Below are 17,204 nucleotides of genomic sequence, written 5' to 3' on the forward strand. Positions count from 1 at the left end.
GGCCTTCAGGGCTACATGATAATTTCCTGAAGTTCCCACCTCCCGTTTTCCTGTGTACTTAGCTCCAATAACCGAATCAAGGTCTGTGGGCTCTGTGCATTAGAAGTTGTATATTTTCTAATCTAACATGAAACTTGCTTGACATGGGGAGAAAAACCAAAGTATGGAAGAAATTTATCAATGTCGTGCCTTTATTTCACTCTGTCTTAGAAGCTGCTATTCCATCGGGGGTCAGGAGGCAGGGCCGGCTCTGCTAGGGGCATCCATGGGCTCTCGGCATGGCCACAGACATGAGCCTACAGAAGAAGTGTGATCCTTTTCTATCTTTACGTTGCTTTGAGCTTTCAAAAACCTTACTGCTTTTGACGGGAGAAACTAACAAGGTAAGCCCTCATCTAATGACAGAACATGATAAAACAAAGCAGGGTTTGTTATCGTGTGCAAATTATCGAAATCTAATAAAAACCAAAACTTTTCAACTCCCCAGGAAAAAGCAGAAGGTCTTTCTTTGAGGGATGGGGAGTGGGGTGCTTTAACTGTGAGCAGTGTTCTACCTTCTGTTGCTCTCTTCAAGTTCACAAGTAGCCAGGCCAGAGCACACACGTGATTGCATTATGTTGCCTGCTCTGGTTGTGAGATTTGTCAATCCCCGAGGGACGGTGGAGGCTAAAAGTACAATGGAGTCAGGAGAGCTTTCCATAAATCTGCGATATGGGGCCATTAATGAATTTGAGAGAGAGAAGCTGGGGAGGGTGCATGAAGGAAAGGAGGGGTTCAGCTGAGCCCTCTTCACGCGTTCCCTTGCTCGCCTGGATGGGTTACATCTCTGATGCACATGGCCCCTCTCTGGCGCCATCTACTCCTGCACTCAGTGACAATGCTGAAGGCAGGTGTTAGGGCCACCGCTGAACGGAGCAAGTCCACTACGACTTTCCATCTGCCCTAGACATTTTAAAAATTTTGCTAACTTTTCACTTGGGGCCATACATAACCTGGAATGGGACTCCTTCTCCATGTGCTGTTCTACATTTTGGGTTTGTGGAGCTACAGTTTAAAGGAGCACAACAGAACGATTCATTTCTGCCCTCTTCTCTTCTACTCTTTGGAAATGGAAATGAGATTCCTTTCCTTGCTTTACAGTGACAAATAAGCAGGTTGTTTCCATGAACTTCGTATAAAATAATTTATACACTTTGCTTTAAAAATGTCTCAGTTTGGGCACTCCAACTTCAGAACAGTTCATTGTTTACCTTCAGGTATGTTAAGAGAAAATGAACAAACAAAAAACAAAACAAAAATCCTGATAGGAGGGTTCCCGGAAATGGTTGCCTTTTCAGCTTTCATAAGTAAATTACTAAGCAATTACAAAACTATATGGATTGATCTGCATTGTTCAGGGATCTGTATTAAGGGGGATTCTTGCATCCCTGTAAATTTTGGTGTTGACCTCACTGAGTGGTAGATGGCTACTCCAGGGCTAAAATGCTATCTCATTGCAATGTGTCATCTCACTCATTCTTCAACTTCTGACAGAAAAAAAAGATTGATGTTTGAGGGGCTGGCATTTTAAATTTCTGCTTTTTGAAAAAGGAACATAGCATTGAGGTGGAGGATCACTACTGGTTCTCAGAAACTGAAAAGAAACTGAAAAAAAATTCTGCTTCTTGGTAACATTAGTACCAAGTGCTGAGCCTGCATTTCCCCAATTCAACAGCCTATGGAGTTTCATTTCCTGGCATTTCAGAGAACGAAGTTAAAACAAAACTTATTCAACACCAAGACATTGGTCCCTACATTTTTTAAATGCATGTTACACTATGTCTAATTATATTTCTTCCCAAAGCAGCTAAAACAAGTTTCCTCAAACTAAATAGCTCTTTGAGGCCCAATTTAGAAAGAAAGGGAAAACTAAGCTTGTATGGACAATCGTGCTTAAATATAAAATAAAGATGCTTATTCAGGAAAATATTGTCACGTCTGGTGGAGATGATATGAACAGGGCAACGCCCCACTCGGACAGGACTCATGGGCTCTTTGAAACATGACTCATCCCATCCAACCCCCATCCTTCCTTAGTGTAGCTAGAGCTTCCCCCAGAGGCCTCTGCTCTTGATTTCAGCAGGACTAACCTTTGAAATGAAATCTGTGATCTTTCTCACCAGACTTAGTACAAGACAAATGCGAAGAAATTTTTCTCATAACACAGGGAACAGTGTTGCTCTCCCCTAACCCTTACCCTGAAAACAAGAGAAGAATGCAGGGAAGCCAGAGAAGGGACTTGTAAGTCCAAAATCAGAGCCTTCCTTGACAATATGTGCTGCATCTGATTCTAGAGGAGTCAAGTATTTCAGCAAGGTAATGGTCACCTACTTTTACTTTTTTATTTTTAATTTGTTTAGATGTGAATGTAGGGTAAAAGTCTAAACATAATGGATTTTATTTTAAATTTTTTTTTGAAATTTTTTTTCATACTATATATACATAATTGTTTTAACGTTTGTTTTTTTTTTTTTTTTAATTTTCCCGCTCCCTTCTGGTTGGTCACCTACTTTTAAATGTCGTCGAACAATTCTGAGAAGGCTCACAGGCTACCATTGCTCCTCACTGTTTTTCCAGTGGAAAATGGAGCCAATAGATCTCTGACAATAATAGGATTATCTTGCTCTAACTAACCTGTTTTTATCATTTTTGTTTTCAATGAGGTCATGGTTTGAATGTAAAGATTTTAATTTGCAGTGCTAATTAAGACAGTAGTAATGAAAGGTTCTGGTCTACTGAGCATGGACATCTAGTCTCCGATATCCAAACCAAAAAAAAAAAAAAAATCTTGAGTTTCTGCAACGGTTCTTTTTGGAGGTGGGAGTGAGTAGCGAAGAGGAGGGAGAGGGTGGGGGTTGAGGCCTTCCTGAAGGATTAGCGTAGGTGCTCTGCAGGCTATGGCACTTATCTGGGCCCAGTTTGAGCAAGGCTCCCAAAAAATGCAGGTGAGAAACATCAATCCCCCAATGCCAATCACCAAGTGGAAGCAGCGCTCCTGGCAGCATTGGCACCAGGCAGCCGGCAAAGTTGGACTTCACTCTCCTCCCATTCGCCCTTGGCCTATCAGCAGTGGGCCATCTCTCTGAATCTAGAAACCACAGGAAGCCTTCAGTGTGCTGCCAGCAGCAGAGTTGGGATCAAGGTGACTGCAAGAGGAATTGGGCTGCTCCTCTCTCTGCCCACCTAGAGTCATCCTGGAGTGCATTCATTACTCAGCATCTATGCAGGATGGGCAGCCCCCACATGGCTCCTAGAGGCTCTGCTCCTGTCTAGGGTCGCCGACCTGTCTGCCATTTGGTTTCTCTTCAGCCACCTGGCAAATGTTCTCCCTGATACCTCCGGGAGGGCACTCCTCCGCCCCTCCTATCCAAGTCCCCACCCGGGAGATGAAGAGGAACCTGGACACTGAGGCAGTTCAAACCTATTTCACTGGGTTACTGGTGTTCTGAATTTCAGGAACTTTCTTGATATAGTAGCAGCAAACATTGATGGAGCATTATTGCGTGCCAGGCCCTATGCCAAGTACTTTCACCTCATCTCATTTAATCCTCCCAGCAACTGCATTAGATAGGTACAGTGGTATTTCCATTTTAAAGATGGGGAGACTAAAGCCAGAAGACGACAAACGGCTTGCCAAACGAAAAAGAAGCAGAGCCAGGATTTGGACCCAAGTGATCCAAAGCCTGGGTTCTCTCTTGAACCCAGCCCAGCCCTTGGGGCCCATGACCCGCCAAGGGCCAAAGCCTTGTCCCCTGCCCTGTGTCGGCTCCCTTCAGCCCTGGATGCTGGGATTGCTGCACTTCCGAGGGCTCAGTTTGTCAGGGACAAGATGGACTCTTGGGTGAGGGTGGCAATAAGGCCAAGGCCCCACCTCAGATGCCCATCGCAGGCTCAGCCCCTCGAGGTGGGGAAATAGCAAGTTCTCTTGATTCTTCCACTGTCTCTGCAGCTGCTGGGTGTTCACAGCTGCTCATGCTACGGAGATGGGGTGCTTATGTTAAAGGTAGAAAGTACAGCAAACCCAGGAGAGGCCGAGTCCAGCCTTCTCTAAGGCAGGCTTGGTTCCCTTCTCTTGTCCCTCTCGAAATCTGTCCAAACAATATCGTGTGCCTCTTTGGTCTGTTTGTCTGCAGCTGCCCCCTTCCCCCTGTGCCTCGGCCTGCCTCAAGGATCAGATTTCAGGCTTTTTTGTTCTTATTCCAACTGGCCACCCTCCCTGTCCCTCCTCCCCATGATGCTGTACTGCCGGCTCTGCAAACATGTGTACTGAGGGCACTCTGGCTGCCTCCTGCTATCCCCACTCTTCCAGAGCACAACTCCCATCTCCTCGATAGACCCATTTCTGTCTTTGAGCTCCATTCACCAGTGGCTGATGGTAAAATTGAAGCCCTAATCCCAATTTTTCTATTTTTCCAGTACCTCAAAGTTTCTCTAACAGATTTCAGGATAAAGGGGCATTTGGGTGTCAAAACAAAATCCATTTTGCCTAATCTTGATTAAAAATAGAGATGTCACCCAACCTTAGGAGCAGGGTGGGAAATCTAGTGAGGAGATCTGGGGTCATTAAAATCTAGCACATGAGAGCTGGGTGTCGCAACTCCAAAAAGAGTCCCTCCCTTAATAATGCCAGATCCACATTCCTTATCTTTAATTTCAAGTTCGAAAAGCTCTGAAAATCTACCTTATTTTTTTGTAATTTTGGTGCCAAAATTTATCTGGGGGCGCAGTTTGACCTGCACTTAAATATTCATATTTCTTCACAAAAGAAACGGCTGCCTAGATTCCACTGGAGAGTTGTTGTGCGATAGTTAGTATATGTACCATGTTGCCTTCCTAAAGACCCAGATGTCCTGAATTTGTAAATGCATCTGAGCCCAGGGAATCTCAGATCCAAGACTGGGGGGTCTACAGCAGCCCTGAGCACGTGGTGTGTGACTAAAGAGTCTAAGATATTTCAGTTTAGTGTCTCCTTTGTCTTCCACTGCCCTAAGAGATGGGGATGATTCCTTTCCCCATGTGCAGCTGAGGCTTGCGGGGGTTAAGTGCATTGCTCCTGACACACAGCCCTGTCAGTGTTGGTGCCTGGACTCGAACCCCAGTTCTGTCTGCCTCCAGTGCCCTTGGCTTAAACTTAAACCACCACACTGAACTGCTGTTCTGACACCAGATGATATTTGCCTGTTACCTTCAGTGCAAGCAAAGGGTCCACTGAAAGTGGATCATTCACTTAACAGGTAAAGTGAAATTCCCCAAGAGGACAAATATTAGTCTCCAAATATGGCTGGGCACCTATAGACAGCCGGATGTGGCACTTTTGTTTGTTCACGAGTTGGTCTCTCATCTTACATTTAGAAGCTGCACCTTGAAAAAACTAAGATCTGGTGACTGCCATTACCCATGCAAGTACAACGAGCTAGTCAATGCCATGAAGTTGGGAAGATATGTCTGCTGAGGCTCGGTCTGGCCATTGGTAAAACTTGACAAGCTCGCCCTGCTGGCAGCAAGAAGCCTATCCTTTCCCACTACTGAGGCTGCTGCCTGTTTTTCCGTGGGTGACCTAACTCTTGCCTCAAACACTCAACTCTTTCTCCTTTTCTCACCCCTGGAAGACTGACCAGGCCTCAGTTCTTAGACTTAAAGTGAGCAGGGAAAGGCCACAAAAAGGAACAGCAGAGCTGGTGAGGTACCCAGCTTGGAGGTGTGCTCAGTGCGTTTTGGCTAGAAGAATGGACAGAACAGGGTGCTAGGGTGAGGGGTGGAGCATGAGTGTGAGAGAGCTCTAGAAAGAACAAAGGGGAAATCCCAGCCAGCTGGGCAAAGATGGCCCTTTATCCTTTACCACCAGGCCTAGAGTGGTCTAGGCAGGGCAGGGTTTAGAACGGGAAGAGACCATAAGGCTAGTGGTCCCACAACTCCTGTCAATCTCATGGCAGGCACAGGGTCTAGAGAACACAGTGAATGTTCTCCCCTGACACAGGTTTTGAGAGACACATCTTAGCCCCCAGAAAACAGACCTGGAGGCTTAGGGCCGGGAGTAGAGTCATAGTGATAGCAAACCTTTGCTGAAAGGTACTATTTGAAGTGCTTTAGATGTATTAACATATTTAATCCTCGAGCTATCATCATGTCCATTGTGTGGAAGAGGTAATAATTAGGAGGTTCACACAGGAATGCAAAGCTCTGGAGGCAGTGCCCCGGGCATGGGGTTATGAGTACGGGCTCTATAGTCAGGCTTCCTGCTCCATAGAGTCAGGCTTCCTGCTCCGGCCCTGACTGCTGTGTGACTATGGGCAACTCTAGTGACTTTGCTGTACCTGAATCTTCTCAGCTTTAAAGGGAATGATAATAGCTCCTGTCTCCGAGGATTAAAATGAGAAAAGGCAAGTTAAAAACTGGGTTACGTGCCTGTGCCTGGCCCACGGGCACTGCCTGGCACTGGCTGGGAAGATAGCTCTTGGCAGCAATAGCATCCCATTCGGGGAGTCCAGCCTTACACCTCTGCAGTTGAAGGCCACCTGAGCCCCTCCTAGCCTCAGGGAGCTTAGCTACTTGGTCTTTTCTCCTGACCACTTTCTTCAACTCCACCCAGGTAATTAGTTGGGCGTGATTTTTCTATAACCTCAATTATTAAGGATTCTCCTTCGGAGCCAACTGATCCAGCTCTGAGGGCACATAGTCGGGCTACAAATGTACCCCACTGAAGACATAAAAAACCCAAAGAGCTCATCATGTTAGATGGGGACATGTCGCCAGGCTGAGGATCTTGCCTGCTAGGGTAAGAATTCCAGTGCCGATGCTGGTGGTCCACTGAGCCAGCTGCACAGATCCATGCAAACGGATGGCCACAGGCCTATAACAGAATCAAACCTAAGTGCTCCTGACCTGCAGACAAGGGCCTGCCGCTCACCCTGGCCATCCCCACGGAAGCTCTGCTTGCTGTGTGCATCCATCAAAGGACCAATTCCCTGGGGTGAAGTTCTCTGCTTGGCTATGCTTCATGAGACCTGGATGAAAAAGACAAGGTCTCTATCCTTTGGGATCTGCCACAGTCATGCTCATCTAGGGCCCTCAGTAAAGAGGGCAGTGGACAGGTGTTTCCCTTGGGCCAGGTCCCTGGTCAAGCACTTTACGGCCATCTCCTCCTTGGCTTCTTTACAGAAGAGGGAGGCAGAGTGGGAGACGGAAGTGCTGAGGACATTCAGGAAGAAGCTTTGTGGAAGGGGTGGTGCCTGAGCCTCAGGAGCTGTAAGAGTGTGATAGGAAGGAAAAGGTGGAAAGGGAAGGCCAGGTGCAGGGAACAGCTGGAGTAAAGGCCAAGAACACAGAGTGGGCCAGGAGCTGCAAGCACTTCCGGGTTATAGAAATCAGTCTAAGGAAGTAGACGGAGGCAGGTTATGGGCCTCTGGACATTTCTGAGCAACTGTGAAACCTGATCAGGTCTCTGTTAGAGCAAAATGATAGTTAGAATAATATATGGTTTATTGGTGGAAACCAGTCTAAGAGTCAACTATACGAGCTCAGACAAAGAATAAAGAGGGCCTGAACGTGGGCAGGAATGACAGCAAATGGGAAGGAGAGACCATGACAGACAGTATTCTGGCAGACATCATTGATCCCTGCTTCTTGGTATTCACACCTTCATGTAATCCCCTCCTGGTATTCAGACCTTCGCACTTGCATCTAATGAATGGGATATCACTTTTAAGACTAGGTTATAAGAACCCTAACTTCTGATTTGTTGGCACTCCCCCTGCCTCTCTTGCTGGCATAGTTCTCTCTTGCTCACACGGATAAAGCCGGCTGCCATATTGTGAGATGCTCTACAAAGAGGCCCCTATGGCAAGGAACCATGGGAGGCCTCTGGCCAACAGCTCATGAGGAACTGAGACCTCACTCCAACAACCTGCAAGGAACAGCTTCATGGCAACAGCCATGGGAGTGAGCCTGGAAGCAGATCCTACCCAGTTGATCCTTGAGATGACTACAGCCTTATAAGAGACTCAGAGGCAGAAAATCCAGCTAAGCCCTGGCAGGATTCCCACCCACAGAAACTGTGAGGTAATATACATGTTGTTGTAAGTAGAATTCTTGGAGTAATTTTGTACACTGCTATAGGTAATTAATACAGGTAGGCATCAAAACAACGAAAAGTGGGAACTGTGATCAACACCACCCAGGCAGAATCGGTTGAATTTAGTGACTGCTAAGACTGTAGAAGAGGAGGGAGAAAGAGAAGTCACAGTAATTTGGAGGAAAGCACAGGCTCCGGAGCGAGACTGCCTGGCTTCAAGTTCCTGCTCTGCCCCTTGCTAACTGTGTGACTCTGGGCAAGTCATTTCAGCTCTCCGAATCTTTGTTTCTTCAGGTGTAAAATGGAGATGGTAAAAAAGAGTAACTACCTTTTGTGCATCTGTCCTTTCCATTTAGGACCTGTTTCAGCATCCAGCGCAGTGGCAAACAGCACACTGGAGCTGCTCAGCAGAAGTGTGCTGTGGCATTTCTAGAAGGCTCAGTGTGAAGCCTTATGCCAGCAGGGACAAGATTGAAATGTTTCAGTGCAATTACCTTGCATCCTACGAAGACTTCACTGGTCCTGTGTGAGGGAACATGCTCCATGGCCCAGTGCAGGGGAAGGCAGTTCTGTGCGATTGTGACTTGTGTCCCCTGGTTCCTTCCCCTGGCAGCACCTGTGGGTGCAGTTTTCCTCCTGCACAGGAACTGAAACCATAACCTTGGCCTCATTAATACTGTGCTTTAACCACGCAGAATTAGCTGGCTTAAACAGACTTTTCCAGAGTCAAGCCCAGCCTCAGAGAGGACTAGAGCCTGGATTTGCCTCCAAAGCCAGGTATCAATAGCACGAGACACGGTTCTTATTTCTAAAAGCAAGGAACCCAACCAGATAAAAGACTGTCTTACCTGTCTGGGCAGAGGAGGCATGGACTGCGAGGCTGCCGATCGCTGAAAGCGCTGGGGCTGCTGCATCATCTGCTGCAGAAGGAACGGAGACCGCTCAGGCGGCTGCTGCTGCAGCTGCAAGGTGGCCGTGGCAGTGGAGGAGGCAGTGGCAGAGGAGCCCTGTGTTGGCATCGGCTGCTGCAGGTAGTAGAGCAAGGAAGGCTGCCGAGAGGTGGCAGGCATGGAGGGCATCTTCTGGGGGCCCGGCTCAGAAACGAAATGTGACAAGGGCTTGGTGTTGCCAAAAGTAAATGGCTCCGGTGCTCCTGGGCTGGGGCCGGCTAGCCCTTGCTGCATGATTACACTCAGGTTCTTGGGTGAGTTGGTGACCATGGGCTTGAAGATGGCATTTGTTGGCTGCTGCTGCTGTTGCTGCTGCTGCTGCTGGCTTAGCGGATTACTGTTGGGAGTGAGGCTGCTGATTAAGGAGCACTGCGGAGTGAAGGACTGCTGCGGCAAGCCTGGGCTAGAGAGCTTCTCTGGGCGGTAGGGTGGGGAGGGCCCCAGGCTGCTGGTGGGCAGAGCAGACATCAGGTGGCCCTGAGGGCTTTTGATTGTAGAGGATACCAGGTTGGCAAGAATTGAGCTCTGTGGGCTGAACTGCGGCTGTTGATTGACAGCTGGGCTGGGGAGCTTCTCAGGAGCATAGGGCATGGTGGGCCCAAGGGCAGCATTGCTGCTGGATGCCATGCTTGAGACTAAGGCATTGGGAGAGGCTTGGAGAACACTCCCCGGCAGGTTGCTGGATGACATGCAGGATACCATGAGGCTCTGTGAGCCGAATGACGGCGGCGGGTGTGGCGATGGCACTGGGCCGTACGTTGGGGAGAGGCCTGGAGGAGGCAGGGCAGACCAACCGGAGGTGGACCCTGGCTGCTTCGTGGCAGATCCCTGCTTGCTGGCCGCCAACACCTTCAGCTGGTGGGCATGATGCCACTGAGGCACCGGGAGCGGGGGCAAAGCCACAGGGTGCATCACCTGGACCTGGCTCTTAGACTGTGTTGTCGCACAGCTGGGTGAGACCATCTGCTTACTGGTGGAGGGAATTGAATAGTTGATCCCTGCAGAGGAGGGCGGGACTTGAAGTGACATGCCAGTGACCTGGCTGCAACCAGAAGCAAACTCCTTGCTGGATCCAAGACTCTCCAATGGTGGCATCTGAGCTGAAGGCTTACGAGTTGTGCCCAGGGTTGCCTGAGGGTGATCTAGGGCCAGTGGTTCTGCTGGCTTGCTCCCCAGGATCTTCTCCAGATCTAGCTCATTCGGAGAAGGGTCTTGAATTTTTGTTAGCTCCTCCAGTAGTTCTTGAAGTTCCTGGTCCACAGCTGGCACACTATTGGTTTTATCATAGTAAGGAACAGTAGGCCCTTTCAGTCCCATTTCTGTGGTCGGTGGTACCACAAATGGTGAGCCCATTACACTGCTGTTCATGGGATTATTTTCGAGTAGTAATGAATGATGGTCCGCTACTCCCATGGCCGTAGGGTTAGGGTTCATTGTCAGTGGAGGAACCTGCAGCTCTGCACAGGGCATGCTGGGATGGCTGGGATGGCTGGGATGGCTGGGATGGCTGGGATGGCTGGGATGGGCACCTGTGCCCATAGAAAGGGTGACATCTTCAAGGCAAGGCCTCTTGATTTTATTAGGGTAACCCCCGTCAGCCATGCCTGGAAACTGGAAGTTGTCTCCTTCCTGCCTCCTCTTAATGGCTCCCTATGAGAGAGAGAGAGAGAGAGAGAGAGCGAGAGAGAGAGAGAGAGAGATTTTTTAATAAAGGCTTGGCACATTAAAGTTAATGAACAGGAAACTTGTAAGATAAAACAAATATCTCAGTTTTAAGACATAATTATCAAAACTATATCATATAACCTATCTTTGGAACCATAATGCTTGTTTCTTTATTGTGTTTCATTGAAACTGTCTTATTACATTTCAAATAAGCCATTATGTTATCTGTATACTAAACATGACAGAAAGCATATTCTTTGCCCACTTAAACGAGAGTTCAATGAAACTATGCAGAAGTCACTAGATGAACTGTGCTGCCAAAGGCAGACATTTCAGAGCAAACTAGAAGTAGCTAAGATATTTTTGATTCCTGCCTATCTACAGATACCCAGATTTTTTTAAAACGAAAAGCATAACATAGACATAGAACTTTTAGGTTGCCTCCCTGTCTTCGTTAAATGCATCAGGCTGTGGTGATAAAGGAATACAACAGAGCTTTTAGAGGAACGAAGTAGATCTGGGTGTGTTGTTTTGGGCGGCTGTCTAAGACACACTGTTTAGAGGAAAGCACAAGTTGCAGAACAGTCATTTTAGCATGATTCCATTTATTTTTACACACAAACACATAAACACATACACACACATTGCCATGAGCTTACAAAAATAACTTAAGAACATATATGCAATTCCCTTTCTGTTCTCTACATTTTTGTATTGCTTGTTTTTAATGAGAATGACCTGTAAAGCCAAAAAAAAAAAAAGTATAAAATTATCTAAATAAGAAATTCCTCTCTGCAGATGCATCCTCAGGTTGGGGCGATATGAAACAACAGGAAAAGGCCCCAATCTGAGCTCTGCACCTTAGGGGAGCTGCCCACCACTTATAAAAGCATACCTTTGGGAACAAAGCAATTAGTAATACAGTATTTCCTACTCTTTCATGCTTCATACAGTCATCTGTGGCAGTCATGTCAATGACCATGACCTGCAAATGAGGGGAAAGGGAGTGGAGTGGAGTGGAGGAATAGAGGTTGGTAGAGAGGGGCTTGGAAATCATCCAAATGCCAACAGTCTAACCGATATATTTCTCTCGAAACACTTTTTCAGTAAGAAACTCCCTTTTAGCTTTGGAAGACTTACAGGGACATCCGGTGCTGATACTCTAATGTTCCCTCACTTCTAGCACACTGGGGGTCAACACGTGCCTGGGGGCCATGTGCTAGAATGACAGTGGTCACGACTCTCACGGCAGACTAAATGTCAAAAGAGATCACCCAAGGCCACATATCTCGGGCCTTGCTGCACAACAGAATCACTTAGAAACACCCAGATTCCCAGGCCCTCTCACCACAAATGGACTGCTTCGATGTCATCGGGGGTGGGGCTCAGGCATCCAAGTTTTTTCAAAGCTCCCTGGCTGATTCTAAATGGACAGCCAGGTTGTTAACCACTGGCCCAGAGTGCGGGTAGAGGCCATGTGACATAGGGTCCTGTTCCGGGGGCAGCACAGCTAGGTCTTGGCCTTGACATGAGGCCCAATTTCTTCATTTGTAAAATGTGTGTAATTTTGGTTCTCATCTCATGACACTGCTCTGACTCTTAAGTAGAATGGCACAGATTCTCTGGCACCCAGGAGACCCTCACTGACTGGAAGCTGATATTACAAAGGGTAGATGTGGAAGGGCCCTGGGAATCCAACCCTGTCCTATTAAAGACAAGAACCCTGAGGCCCAGGGAAAGGGCAGGGCTTGCCCAGAGTTGTTCAGCTGGAAGGCAAAGGCAGGGCCCCTCCATGACCACTCAGCTGCCTCCTGACCCACTGCCTTAATCCACCACAGTAGCAGAACGTTGACCACCTTATCCCCACAGAAGAGGCTCCACCACTCTGAGTGAGGGGAGACTTGCCTTCTTCTTTGCCTTTTCTTTTGAAATGACCAAGGCACAAATTTGCCTGGCCATTCATTCAATCAATTACGGGGTGGCCTACAAACAAGTCATCAGGTCCCAAACTGAAATTTGGTCTTTTCCACATTCTCCCAAAGAGTTCAAATAAATACGAGATAATGAAAATAGAAATGTCTGAAATGGATCAATAAGGAAAGATTGAGTGTGGGTGTTATGTAGGATATCCTGCAGGGAGTCCAAGCTGGCAGTGGTGGGGCCCAATGTGCTATTCGTGATGTCTTGGACTGCAAGACAGGTTTAACGACAGTGAAGTCTTTGTAGAATCAGGCAGAGGATTGGGGGATCTGAAGGGAGGAAAGGCAGGGGTTGTGAGCTGCAAAAGCTTGGAATCTCTTGCTCCTAGACCTTTCATTTAATTGCTAGTCTGCTATTAACCTGTTGGGACTAAGGTGGCAGAAGGTGGGGAAAGCAAGGTATGACCCCTGGGTGCTAAAGGTAATATTAGGAACCACTGGCAAAGGATAGGGGTCTCCAGCTCTCCAAAATGAGAGAGCATGTGCACATAACTTTGCAGGCACCCATCAAGTGCATCCAAGCCCATGTTCCACAATCAATTCCAATTCCGGAACCCAACCAGCTCCTCAAAGATGAAGTAGATGCCAGGATGCCACAATAGGGTGTCGATGGCAGTCCTACTGCTGGTGGATCCAATTTGCTGGAGCGGGTGCCATGCTTGCTGTGCCAACCCTGTAACTGGACAGCCACTGGTGCTCACCTCATTGAATGCTTTGTGAGCATGCCTAATCAGGGGACAGGCTGGCCTTGCTGTCCCTGGGGGTACAGGGGATGCTGGCTGAGCTACAGTGTCAGCAGAGGGGGAGATGGGAGCCTCTTTTGAGCTTTCCTTTTTCAATGGACTTAGGAGACTCTACTTTGTTAGAAATGCAGCTCTGCATTTTGGATTTTATGGTGAGAGCTTTCAACAGTTAGCCTACGGCACCTTGGCTGACTGGTCAGAACCACAGCCAAGCCCAAACAAGACCAGGGAAAGCAGCCATGTTGACACGGAACTGCCCAGCCTCACTCTAAATGCATCTGCTGCTGTCACCAGGCACTGGTGAGGTGAGGACATCTATTATCCAGTTAATTTTGCCCCTACATATAGGCTCGCCTGAGTGTCTCCCCTTGTGCAGTCCCATGATTTCTTACTCATCTCAATTGCTAGAAGCCAGCTGAGCTTTCCTCCATGCCCAGTGCACGCTGGCACCTTTGCCGAGTCACCTGGGCCAGTGGGTGCTAGGTAGAGGTCAGCCTACCTGGGATGGGTGTTGACTGACTCCATAGCCAAACCTTTTAGATCAAATGCAGCAGATAGCTTCCCACTCCGAATGACTTCCCCTCTCAACTTAGCATTGGGGGGGAGGGGCAACAAGTCCCCAAACAAGGTTCTAGACCCTTCTGAACGAAATTTACAGCTTCACACATGTGCTGTTTTCCAGTCTCTGTGGACTCCAATAGTAAGCTATTGGTCCCAGCTACCAGCCAGCCTCTACCTCCTTCAGGCCATGATCCTGCCCACTCACTGTGAGATTTTTTTTTTCACAATAAGTGAATCAGTAGCCACTGGCAGGATTTCTAGAGAGCACATCTCAATCTCTTTTTATACAAAACAGAATGGGATGTGATTCGCTTATGGTCACATATCTAGTTAGGGTATAATGATAACACTAGACCTCAGGTGTCCTAATTCCCAGCCTGAGCCCTTACAACTCCTGCCTTTGGTGTGTGGAGGGGGAGCAGGGTGGGGGAGGGCTGGTGTCCTGGCATCTTTTAGAAAGGAATGACTATTTCCATTCATGAATGCCTAAAGACTCCCATTTCATAATCGGCAGACAAAGCCACCAATGTGATCCCCACGACCTCATAAGCATTCATTAAAATGCATTTGAAATCATGTGATGGCTTCCCCATCCCCTAAATAATGAGAAAACAAAGGCAACCCTTCTGATAGAGACCAAGTTCAGCTCTGAAGTCAATATTACTTCTGGTTCTCTCTGAACAATGACATATGACAATTTCCCCCTTTTCTACATTTTCAGTCCAGAATGGTAAAAAGGACAAAGATTTCTTGGAAAAGGTCTAGATTATGAGAGTACAGTCTAGGCTCATAAAATGGACATAAAGAGAATAAAGCATATATATAGTACACTTCCTAAAGAAGTGTGGCAGGTTGTTATAAACACTTAATTTTGGACACTTTAGCTAGAGGTTTAACATGAACATTGATGAAACGCCAGCAAAAATATGTACAGTTCCTACGAGGTACCTATGAGTTCTCCTTGAGTTTCCAAGAAACTGATGTTTGCCAACTAGATTGGATTTCAAGCCCTCCGAGACAAGGGTAGTCCTCAGTAGACTTGCTCAGAAGAAAGAAATGAAGGCACTATGGGGGACACAGTGGAGGTGGCCCCAGAAGAGATAAGACAATGATGCATCAGGATTGGGTTTGCAGGAAGAGAAAGAGGATGGGGGTGGGGAAAGAAAGAATATGCTTGAATATATACAAAGGATCAGATGAGTATACATGTGTATAATATAAATGCCTATATTTGGGTATATGTATCATTTGCATGTTTGTTTTTCAGAAGAATGTCCCCACAAACTGAAACTGACCTTTCCGTAGAACAAACAGGATTTTCAGCATTTCTAGAATTGCAAGACATGAAGCTCTGGAGAGTCCCAGGGTAGCTGGGAATGGCAGAGAATCCTGAATGCTGACTGGTTTCAAGAAGAGTCAGTTTGTCTTGGAACAAATCTCTGCTAACAGGTGGTTTGGAGCAAGAACCTTGACCCACGAGTAGGGGATTTCTTGGTGCCTCTCTCTGGCTTGCCCTGAGCCCGCACGCTGCATGCTCAGTACCCCACGCAGGCAGAAGCCAGGTGGGGTGGAGGAAGGAGCTCTGGAATAGATATTGGAAGACTTGCACTTAAGTCCTAGCTCCTCCATTTGCTTTGTGACTGTAAGCAAGTCACTCCCCCTTTCCAAAGCCACAATTGATTCTTCCGTAAAGTGGGTGTTTGGGCCCTCTGTGTGGGCCTCAGCTTGCTCTTTGACAATTAAGGACACATCCGCTACAATGGGGTATCAGGTGGGGGTGGCAGGAGGCGAGTGGCCTAGTTATGACGGCACTGATCTGACAGCCAGCGGTGGCTTTAAAATCTCACCTCCTGCTGCTCTCTACCACTCACCATTCTCAGTTCTCTCACACTGTATGTAGCATTCAGCCACCCCAACCTGAGGACTTGTGGCTTCAACAAGCTTCAAGCAGAGCTATCTGAGTGGTAGTACCAATAAATGCAGAAACAAACTGACTTGGGTGAGGGATTTTTTAGAACTGTCTCCTTCCATTGTGTAATGTGGATGCACCAGTTGGAAGAACTGGCAACTCTAAGAATGGCCCTAAACCTATAGATGCATATGGATTTAATGACCTCTTAACGTCTACTGCGCCATCCCCTGAGAAGACGAAGTATTCTATCATTGAATAAGCCTTCCTTGAGCCCTAACCTACCACTCTTGAGCTGTCAGAATGCCAGGCCCTTAGAGGCTGGTCTCTCTCACTCGTGTTAGGGCTGGTGAGGCCACAAGCCAGGAAGAGATGTGCCCGTGGGCCAGACTCTGACACCCAGGTTGACCTCTTTTCACAGTAAGAAACCCTGAGATAGTCTCCTACAAACACATTCCAATGTAGCATCATTAGTAGGATAAAGATGATATCTTGAGGGAGAAGAGAAAGATGGAGTTCTTTTCAAATGGCTGAGTGGATTTGGCAAAGCTAGCCTACAGATGAAACAGGTGCTGCCTTGGGGCTGGAATAGAAGCTGAAGGTCAAAGCCAAGTACACTCTACCAGTTCAGAGGACCTTGTCTGTGCAGGACTCAGGTGAATAAGTGTCATCTGTGTTTCACCTGAATTAAGCTAATGAGCCCAAAATCACTCAGGGAAGGAGAAAAGTGGAGGCAGAGTTGAGGTTTGACGCCACAGATCTGAGATTGGTGGCGGCCAAGGCCACTGGGCAGACCTGAATTTCTATATGTGAAGAGGGTAGAAGGGGTAGTTTCAGCTGTGTGGGAATCACACACTACGTGGAGTAGCCATGGCTTTCCATCCAGAAAATCTTTAAGACTTACGCTCGTGACTAATGAACATGGCGGCAATATCTTGCCTTACAGCAAGGCCCCAGTGGGTTGCAATGGCAGGGTCAGGACCAAAATGACACTCTTTCCCATCGCCAGGACATCTATTTGAGTAGTTTAAATGGGGTGAAGAGAAAAAGAGTTGCTCATTGCTCAGCAACTATTCCCCCTGTACCCAGGTGCGCATTTCTGTTTTATGGGGATTGAAGTTTATACAATTTGGGGGGAATCTTCTTTATGCAAGATAATGTAAGATACGAAGGACAAAATTAGGTACCAGGCCTTGGAAGGCGTGAAGGATGATTCATGAAGGTTAGGCACAAGTGACTTTGCATCTGTTTGTGCCCCAAACATGAGGCTAAATAAAATGGCAAAAG

The 17,204-nt window shown here is 47.4% G+C and overlaps 1 protein-coding gene across 6 annotated transcripts in view; it reads right to left on the bottom strand.

The window, feature by feature from the left end:
• The window catches only part of MAMLD1 (mastermind like domain containing 1), a 120,050-nt gene that overhangs the window by 33,680 nt on the left and 69,166 nt on the right, over positions 1–17,204 (bottom strand). For 4 of the 6 annotated variants that reach the window (XM_023525117.1, XM_023525119.1, XM_011383598.2 and 1 more), the window contains 2 exons: positions 8,959–10,710; positions 8,605–8,757 (listed from right to left, as the gene is read on the bottom strand). In XM_023525117.1, the coding sequence (XP_023380885.1) occupies positions 8,605–8,757; positions 8,959–10,710 (1,905 nt within the window). The remainder of the gene's footprint in view (positions 1–8,604; positions 8,758–8,958; positions 10,711–17,204) is intronic. The other 2 variants (XM_023525121.1, XM_023525120.1) reach the window with 1 other exon arrangement.

Source organism: Pteropus vampyrus, unplaced genomic scaffold (genome assembly GCF_000151845.1).
Source record: "Pteropus vampyrus isolate Shadow unplaced genomic scaffold, Pvam_2.0 Scaffold529, whole genome shotgun sequence".
NCBI lineage: Eukaryota > Metazoa > Chordata > Mammalia > Chiroptera > Pteropodidae > Pteropus > Pteropus vampyrus.